Source organism: Oncorhynchus mykiss, chromosome 13, assembly GCF_013265735.2.
Source record: "Oncorhynchus mykiss isolate Arlee chromosome 13, USDA_OmykA_1.1, whole genome shotgun sequence".
Lineage (NCBI taxonomy): Eukaryota > Metazoa > Chordata > Actinopteri > Salmoniformes > Salmonidae > Oncorhynchus > Oncorhynchus mykiss.
The window spans coordinates 15,454,911-15,463,971 of NC_048577.1; the positions used below are offsets into that span (position 1 = coordinate 15,454,911).

At 43.1% G+C, this 9,061-nt stretch overlaps 2 protein-coding genes across 2 annotated transcripts; one reads left to right on the plus strand and one right to left on the minus strand.

Annotated features, from left to right (window-relative positions):
- Positions 1 to 7: 7 nt before the first annotated feature.
- Positions 8 to 1,364, plus strand: LOC110485752 (ATP synthase membrane subunit DAPIT, mitochondrial). The gene is made up of 4 exons (XM_021556908.2): positions 8 to 136; positions 768 to 866; positions 955 to 1,045; positions 1,238 to 1,364. Exons 2-3 carry the CDS (start codon positions 780 to 782, stop codon positions 1,042 to 1,044), a joined length of 177 nt encoding a protein of 58 aa, XP_021412583.1. The 5' UTR covers positions 8 to 136; positions 768 to 779; the 3' UTR covers position 1,045; positions 1,238 to 1,364.
- Positions 1,365 to 1,369: 5 nt separating this feature from the next.
- Positions 1,370 to 8,476, minus strand: LOC110485751 (transcription initiation factor TFIID subunit 5). Its single transcript, XM_036940410.1, has 12 exons — positions 8,044 to 8,476; positions 6,556 to 6,796; positions 6,149 to 6,296; positions 5,902 to 6,069; positions 5,529 to 5,692; positions 5,051 to 5,186; positions 4,702 to 4,822; positions 4,377 to 4,506; positions 3,125 to 3,289; positions 2,709 to 2,886; positions 2,264 to 2,441; positions 1,370 to 2,059 (listed from the first exon to the last, which is right to left on the minus strand). The coding sequence occupies exons 1-12, from the start codon at positions 8,447 to 8,449 to the stop codon at positions 1,845 to 1,847; spliced, it is 2,250 nt and encodes a 749-aa protein (XP_036796305.1). The 5' UTR covers positions 8,450 to 8,476; the 3' UTR covers positions 1,370 to 1,844.
- Between the last annotated feature and the right edge of the window lie 585 nt (positions 8,477 to 9,061).

Sequence of the window (9,061 nt, forward strand, 5' to 3'; positions counted from 1 at the left end):
TTCGTCCAGAAAAATTGGTTCATTAAACACTAACCACTGAACATGCGCAATAGAGAGTAGGCGGGACTTCCTGATACTTTTAGCATTTCGGCCTCTCTCGTTGAAGGGCACTTGTTCAATTTCGTGCACGGTGAAGGTAAGAATAGTGACAATCAATATAACATCTAGCTTTATTCATTTCCCTACGTTTTATAACAGCGTTGTCCAGGACGCTGTTGCTTGTGGTGTCTCTAAAATGCCCGTTTGGTTTGTCAGTACAAATTAATCTTGCTAGCCAATATTGCAAACGTTAGCGAGGTAGCAAATAATCTGTCTTGAGCTAACGTTAACCTCTAGCGGTAGCTAACTAGCTACTGCCTGTCAGGTACTGTTTTTGAATGAAAGTGAACCAGCTAACAAACTAACAATACCCACACAAATATAGCAGTCCGCTTTGGGTTGAATGGTACCACACAATTGCATGATATAATTACTGTAACTAGCTAACGTTACGTTAGCTCATTTGTTTTCACTGTTGTGGGAAGAAACTGCCTGGCTTGCAGACCGTTAGGCTTGTCAACTAGGGCTACTGAGGGTCAATGTTTGACAGGCAAGTTGTCTTGAGTAATTATTCTCCCCCCGAGTACTGACATTAACGTCTTGCGCGTGGGTGTTAGAAATAGGCAATTCCATAATTTGTGGTTGGCATTACTTTTACTTGCCCTCTGTAATCCTCCCACTATTAATGCATTGTAATTGACTAAGTAATCTATTTCTCTCTGGACCAGCTACTATCCAACATGGGCGGACACGACGCAGGAACCAGTCACCAGTTTACTGGTTTTGCCAAGTACTTCAATGCATACACAATCACAGGCAGGAGGAACGTAAGTTCATGCATGAATTACTGTGCAAGATGGTGTACAACCAGTTCACATTCTCAGAAAGGTCACACGTGTGTTATTCTGTCCACAGTGTGTCTTGCTCACATATGCAAGCATAGCCACCATTGCCCTCTTCTTCAAGTTGAAGCCCAAGAAACAGGCGGCTGTCACAGCAAAGTGATGTGAGTGTATTGCATAGGATACCGTCAGTTTCTCGTACCCATTTTGTCTAGCAAACTTACCATTTTATAAAGACTGCACTGTTTTATTCAGAAATGTGTATGACTAATCGGGAGTCTTTGTATGGACAATACATGTTTCTGCCTGGTGGAAAGCTAACTGTATATTTCCAATGTGTTCTTATTTCCCCACAGGTGTCCTGACTGTTCTGTAGTATAGTGGTCGGAAGTTTGGCGGCAGCTGGATGTGCTTGTAAGAAATAAGGCCATTATTTGGCATCACTGTGTTATTAACAATAAAAACAATGTACAATTTAACCCACCAAGTCATTAAAAAAGTGTTTTATTTACACAATATGCACCAGTATAAAATACTCTATACAGCATGACAGCTACATAAAGCTGTTTGTGGCAGTGAAACATGGTCTCTTTAATAGGCTAGTAATGGCACTCTTTTTAGGGGAGTAGGGTGACATTGCACCTAGACACTGGTCCTGGGTCAGTGTTGCATTTCCCCACTAAGGATTAAGATTTGAGAGGACAAGCTTATCCTGGATCTGTATCTAGGGGCAGTTTCACCCCTGAGCCATTTTAGGCTGGGTGGGCTCAATCAGATCCTAGATCAGCTTGATGGTGCTGCAGCTTTTGGAACAACCATGATCCTTAGGTCTGCATCACAGTAGACACACTTCAGTTGGGCATTTTGCTTTGATCCACTGTGGTTGGATAAGACTTTTGTAATTTCTCATCTCACACAACCCCAGTTTTTTTTTTTTTTTAGCAGGGGGTTCTCTGAATGTCCTCATGGGTTGTAGGCCCCTGCAGCCAGCAGTAGGTTCCTGCGGGTGAAGTGCAGGTGAATGACAGGGGTGGACTTGGTCATGTAGGTGCCTAGCAACAGCTCCTGGGAGTTCTCTGGTAGATGGATGTGACCTGTTGCTGCGGTGAAGTCATCCAGCTCCACATCATCAAAGGCCTTCAGTGTATCCCACAGTTTAACAGTGTTATCCATTGAGCCTGGAAAATATTATTATATAAGTGGAGTGGTGGAAAACTACAAGCATACATTTCTTGTAGACCCAATATCCCCCTAAACCATACTGTGCTTGCTCAGATATTGTCTTTTCACATTGTCTTAAGTATGGTGGGTGCATGACCAGGCCAGCACAAAGGGCTCAGTAGTGTGAAAAGGCTATTACATGTCAGTAAAGGGACACCAACCTGAGGCTAGTATCTCTCCGTCCCTGCTGAACTTGAGGGCGTAGATGGTGTCAGTATGTCCCTTCAGCTCTCCGACCATCAGGCCGTGACCAACGTCCCACAGTAGAACCCTCCCGTCAGTTGCTCCCGAGGCCATGAACTTCCCATTGGGGGAGAAGGCCAGGGAATGAATGGGGCCCTGAGAACCAAACCGGTTTGAGATATGGAGGCTGTAACATCACACATACTACTCTTGTTGTGTACAGTATGCAATAAGTTATTCCAAATTGTACAAAAGGACATGTTACTCAGGGTTGTGAAATAAATTTAGGCTGTTCCTCCTCCCTTTCAAGGTGTAGTCTCCCATTTTGTGCCTACTAAACCTTGAACACCAAACCATCTTATGAGACATTCTATTGGGAGAGAACAGATCACCGGGTACCCTACAACCTTGAACTCTTTGTACCTTGTGACCCGTGAGGATGCGGACACAGTTTCCAGTCAGGACGTCCCAGAGGCGGATGGTACGGTCAGCTGAACCCGTGGCCACGTAGTTGGAGTTAGGGTGAAAGCGGGTGCACGTGATGTCAGCCAGGTGACCAGCGAACATACGCAGGGGCTGGTAGTGGTCAGTCGCCCACAGACTGCAGGAGAAGACCAAGCAAAACCTCAAAGACCAGTGGCTGTTTTCTTGTGACCCATCAGGTAAACAAAACCAAATTAGTCAGGCTTTTTCTCTAGACATAAATTAAGCCTTGAAAGCCCTGTCAATAGAAGATTTCCATTGAACATCCTTTTCAGTCCAGGAAACAGGCCTAAAGAATGCCATTCATCAATTGCATTGAAACAAATGGAACATTAGGTATTTATAAGGGTTCTTACCGAGCGACTCGGTCATGTCCCCCAGAGATAAAGTAGTAACCATAGGGTGAGAACTGAGTGTCCCAGACAGGGTAGTTGTGTCCTTTATACCCCACCAGACAGGTGAATGTCTGCAGACTCCACAGTCTGACCGTACCGTCCTCAGAACTGGACAACAGGTAGTTCCTAAAAATACATGATTAGAGGAGAATTGAAGTTAACAGTAGAAATAAGAACACTAGAAAAGACCGTAACTCTAGTGTTTCAAACCTCTATGAAGTTTACAGTTAATTCAAACTATGTATCCTTGCCTCCTAACATTAGTCCAATACGCCACACTACATGATACACCCTGGTCCAGTTCTCCAAGGACAGATTAAGCATAGTCCTGGACTAAAAAGCCCTTAGACCAGGGGTGTCAAACAGTGTCGTTTCTTGACTGTCCAGCTAACTAATAATCACTAGACAGTCAGGGAGCATAAAAATTCCATTAACACTGTATAGTGGACTCCTTTTTAGAAACATTTGACGTCAAGGAAATAAGACAGCTTCAGTGCGGCCTTCCAAACTAGAGGTCGACCGATTAATCAGGGCCGATTTAAAGTTTTCATAACAATTGGAAATCTGTATTTTTGGGCGCCGATTTGCAGATTTAAAAAATATATATGTTTTATACCTTTATTTAACTAGGCAAGTCAGTTAAGAACACATTCTTATTTTCAATGACGGCCTAGGAACGGTGGGTTAACTGCCTTGTTCAGGAGCAGAATGACAGATTTTCACCTTGTCAGCTCGGGGGATCCAATCTTGCAGCCTTAAAGTTAACTAGTCCAACGCAATAACGACCTGCCTCTCTCGCGTTGCACTCCACAAGGAGACTGCCTGTTACACGAATGCAGTAAGCCAAGGTAAGTTGCTAGCTAGCATTAAACTTATCTTATAAACTTATCTTATCTTATTATATTAAGTTAAAATAAGTGTTCATTCAGTATTGTTGTAATTGTCATTATTACAAATAAATAAATAAAAATCAGCCGATTAATCAGTATCGGCTTTTAAGGTCCTCCAATAATCGGTATCGGCGTTGATAAATCATAGTCGGTCGACCTCTATTCCAGACCTCATTGAAGATCGAATGCGGCCCCCGGGGCAAAATCAGTTCGACACCCCTTACCTTATACATTCTCCATTGAGCATTCTTCATTATCCAGGACCAGATTTAATCTGAGTTTGGGAAAGTGTCCCCCCCACTGATCACTTTATAGCATCTTACCTGTCAGGGCTGAAGCTGATGCCGTATACTGGTCCACTGTGTCCGTACAGGATCTTAGACTCACTGGCCGTCTTCTCATCCATGATCCTCTCCAACACGTCATCAGACTCTTTATCAATATTACTCAGGTCTACAGGGAGATGAGAGAGAGGTAGCAGATTTAAAGTCATGGTTACTATCAATTTATGTGCAAGCTTATGATCTCAAGTTCAACAATGGTTATAGATGGCTTGTGGAATGCTACTTTCAGCCTTGGTCATAACATGTGTTTGGATGTGTGCATGATGTATTGTATGTTATCTCTGTGGTCACCATTGTCATTTACCTGCTGCAGATTTGACCCGGCGTAGTTTCTTGGGTGTGACGCTCCACACCCTAACGGTGGAGTCAGCGAAGCCCCCCGCGATCAGACTGGAGTCATCTGTGAAGTCCACCGCTGTCAGACCCTACAGGTCAAAGGTCAAGACAGAATACTGTATGTTACCGTATAGTTTTGTGGTAATACTGTGAGTAAAAGTTTTATTCACAATATTAAATACTGATGCTTTAGAAGCTTCACGTTGAGAACACTAAGCTCATCACAAAGTTTTTGTCAACATTGAAATCAAGTTATACTTGTATACTAATAAAGTTGTCATTCAAACATTCAAAATCCATATCCAAGCATGGCTGACCTGGTAAGCGTTGAGGAAGGAGTAGAAACAGATGGAGGGTAGGTTGTCTGGGCCCAGACGAATCTTCTTCGTGGCCTCCTTCATGTTCATGATCTTATCCAGCTTGTCAGAGTCCTTCAGCTCGGGGAGGGGGATTCTTGGATATTAAAAATGAACACAGTCAATTTATACATCATTCATAAGTCATAGTCAGGCAGTAACAGTTGTTTCAATGGGGAGGGACTGCAAATGCTAACAAGCTTTGTGGCTAACTCTAGTGCAGAATAGAGTGCAAATGTTGTTCGTGGTCTCTGAAACATAAGGAAATCTGGGCTGTGTTCATTAGGCACCAAATGAACACTGACTGAAACAGGGACTACCTGGACTGGTCCAATAAGAAATAAACATGTTCATTTCCCCTAGCAAAACGGTTCACTAGGGCGTGTGCACTAAGGAAAACAACTCCTAACTAAAGAAATATGTGTCAGTGGTGATGTACCTAGTTTGTTGGGGTGCGTTGGGGTCCTGTTTCTTGCTCTTGGAGCCCATGCTGTCCTTCTTCGGTTTCTTCTTCTTGGGTTTGCCCTCCTCGTTCTCTGCCTCCTCATCCTCATCGTCCAGAGGTACCTCGATCTCTGGCTCCTTCAGAAGACCATAGAACACCTGCACAACAGCCAGGAGTGGTACAGTAAGTCTAGTCAGTACAGATCAATGCTCTCAATCAGCAAATACAGTAATGCGTATCTGACATTTAAAATAAAAAGCATTGCTCACTGGCTTACTTACACCTACATTGACAACACTATCACTTTAAAACAAACCAACTATTACAGACCCCCCCCCCCCCCCCCCCCACATACACACACACCCACCTTGGCTTTGTTGGCATCTCTCTTGCCCTCCCCAGCCAGACTGCCCGACATGGCATCAATCTGACTTTTACTCCGAGGCATCCCGTCAAAGATATCAATATAGAGATGTTCCTGTATAATATTCCAGATCTGGTTGTTCTGACGTTCCTGCAGGTGCCTCTTCAACAGCTGGTAAGATAACATACGATACGTTATTGTCAACTGCCACAGAGACCTTGACATTTCTGTTTTTTCCAAGACTACTTACCTGGTAGGAGTCTCGGGAGATGCGGAGGACAAACTTGCTGGTCCTGAAGTCCAGCATGGTCTCGTTTCCCTTCATGTGTTCCTTCTTGGACATGCTGGAGAGGATGCGGAGGTCCTCCTCGTAGTAACACTCCTGGTCACCGCTGAACCTGAGGTAGGGTGAGACAGCAGGGAGCAGAGTCAGTGGATCTAACATCTAAATAACGCATGCGTAGTGTCACATTACACTGAGTTAGGCAGCTACAAATAGAACAGGTTGTTTCCCATTTGATTGTGGAACTCCCTAAAAGTCCCTGACAAATCAATACACCAGTTGGACCTACAATCAATAAAAGACATGTACTTGACAGGCAGGAACTTTGGAGACGCTACAAAGGAGCAACAACACTACCAGTCCACAACACTTACTTTTCAAAAAACTGTTTAGCCTCATTCTCGTGGTTGTTGTAGACCAGCTCCAGGTACATGTGGACAAACAGTGGGTAGAAGACCTGGGAGAGTTCAGCTCTGTGGCAGTCCAGGACAGACTCTATAAACTTCTTCAGGCCGTTATAGTAGAGTGGGTAGAGGACAGGGTCCCCCTGCTGGCTATAGGCCGACAAGACAACGTTGACGTCTGGTTGGTCTTCCCCACCTGATGCTGCCACCACTGTACAAGCACAGTTGTTAGAAGAATGAAAATATATTGGAGTAGCTAACTAACAGTAATAGAACTATTGGTCTTACCCATAGTACTTTCGGGGTTGGGGTGCTGCGACTAGTAAAGGCCCAGTGCACTACTTTTGTGAAAACAGAAGCTAAATGTATTTGAGTGTTTACCTGCGTTTGTAACCAGAGTCTGATAATTATCTGTACAAAACAGTTAACTTGTGGAACATAAAAATACTTGTTTGATATATGTTTTCCAGTTTCTTGAAATACTAAGAAAATGCAACTTATTTCTTTGTGAAAAGTGAAAATGGTCTATTCATTCCTTTTCCATTTTAGTAGACGGTTCTTATCCAGAGCAACTTACAGTAGTGATGCATACATTTTTCATACTGGCCCCTCCCCCCATGGGAATCCAACCCACAATCCTAGCATTGCAAGTGCCATGCTCTACCAACTGAGCCACATCATCAGAATCCACTTGATGTCTCAATGTACTCAATTACTGTATTATACTTGTTTTTCTTCATGGTGATGGAAAGTCTACCGGTACTAATCTAGATCACCAGCCTATGTACATTTACATTAAGTGGTTTGTAAGGATGGTCAATTGGGTTTTTTCTATTTTATTTGGTCAAGAAAAATATTAAAACCCTGCCCTCAAATATAAGTTTGAGGATGGGATTTTGTTCTTTCTGGATTCCATTAGAATGACAATCGCGGGGACAGGGCGACAACTCTTGCAATTGCAACTATTGAATTCTGCAGGATACTGTTCTGAATTATACAACTACCTTTTTTGCCAAAGCAGAGATGCTGGAGGGAAAAAAGTGCTTCACGGTAACAGACCTCTATTTCAGTCCGCTTATACTAGTAAAGGCAGAGGGCACTACTTTTGTGAAAATCATTTTCTGAAAAAATATTACTATTTTGCATTACTATTTTTTTATTCTGTTTTTTTTCAGGGGGTGCTCCTACTTCCCGTGGCTATGGTCTTATCGCAAAGAACTGTTTTCATTCATCTACCAGTATGAGGAACAAAAACAGCAGTTTCAGGACTGGCTGTCAAGCTCTCTCGTGTTTTATTCATTCAACAGTAAGCCAACTGGCAATAACAAATCAATTGCATTGCATGCCCTTGTGAATACGCAAAGTTATAATCATTTATTTGGTATCTTAGCTGGGTAGCTAGCTAACAAGGCAAATTAAAAACAATACGCATGACTTTTGAATGTGATCGCACGAGACCTTTTGGGGGTGCCGTGGCCGGGGGTGCGACGGGGGTGGCGATTGACACTCGGCTGAGGAGAGAGTTGGCATCCCCCCCATCAGCACCGACACTTGGGACGCCACCCGATCCAGCTCCCGCCGACTCGGATACCGGGGAATCATCTGCATCTGCAGATAAGCCCGCTTCTCGCCGCAAAATGTCGACCGACTCTGTCAATTTATTCCTCTTGAGAAATTGCAACACCGCGAGCAGTGTCTGTTGATCTTCACCCGATCCCGCAGGAGATTTCGATTTACCGCCCGAAGACGTAGAACCGGGTGACGAAGAGCTTGCATTGATGTTTCCAGACCCATCGTTTGTTATTTCTGTTTTTATGTCTTTTTCGACCTCCAGATTGAGCTGACCATCTTGCACAGCCGCCATTTTCGAAATGAAGTGCGCATGTACGGGCAAAATAAAGAAACGTGGACCGCACAATATCTGCCATTCTGATTGGTCCTCCGAAAGAAGAAATTGTAGTTTCGTTGGTTCTCAGTGGTGTAGGCGAATTCTTAGAGAACCGTCATTCCTGTACAGCAGCCAATCAAAATTCGAGTTTATAACAATTTCTATTTTTATTTTTAGAAACTATTTATTATGGCCAACTCATATTTCTTGATTGTAGAAATATTGTGCTATGATGTTTACATTTTTGTATCATATGAAAATCTTGTATTAATAACTTAGTTAACATTGTTGAAGAGGACAGCTAATAGCTTAGAGATAAATATTGCTTTTAGTTTTAGTTAGTATATATTTTTCACCTGCTGACAAAAATATACAAAAAATGATTACCCTTGACTGGGGATCTGTGATCTATATGTGCCAGTCATGTGTCAGTTGTACCAGTAGATGGCGCTTTGGGCCCACTGTCACTTTCCCTGACGTTTGAGAGAGAGATCAAATCTCCTTAAAGGGATTCGGCAATACCGGTATATTTTTTTATTGTTGATGTTTGTAATGAAATGGTGTAAAAGAAAAGAAAGAAAAAGCAAT

Coding starts and splice junctions, on each gene's coding strand:
- LOC110485752 (XM_021556908.2), top strand. CDS start 780: ATGGGCGGACACGACGCAGGAACCAGTCACCAGTTTACTGGTTTTGCC. Junction 867..954: donor CAATCACAGGCAGGAGGAAC/GTAAGTTCATGC, acceptor TTCTGTCCACAG/TGTGTCTTGCTCACATATGC.
- LOC110485751 (XM_036940410.1), bottom strand. CDS start 8,449: ATGGCGGCTGTGCAAGATGGTCAGCTCAATCTGGAGGTCGAAAAAGAC. Junction 2,442..2,708: donor GCATCCTCACGGGTCACAAG/GTACAAAGAGTT, acceptor TTTGGTTCTCAG/GGCCCCATTCATTCCCTGGC. Junction 2,060..2,263: donor CGGAGAGATACTAGCCTCAG/GTTGGTGTCCCT, acceptor AATATTTTCCAG/GCTCAATGGATAACACTGTT.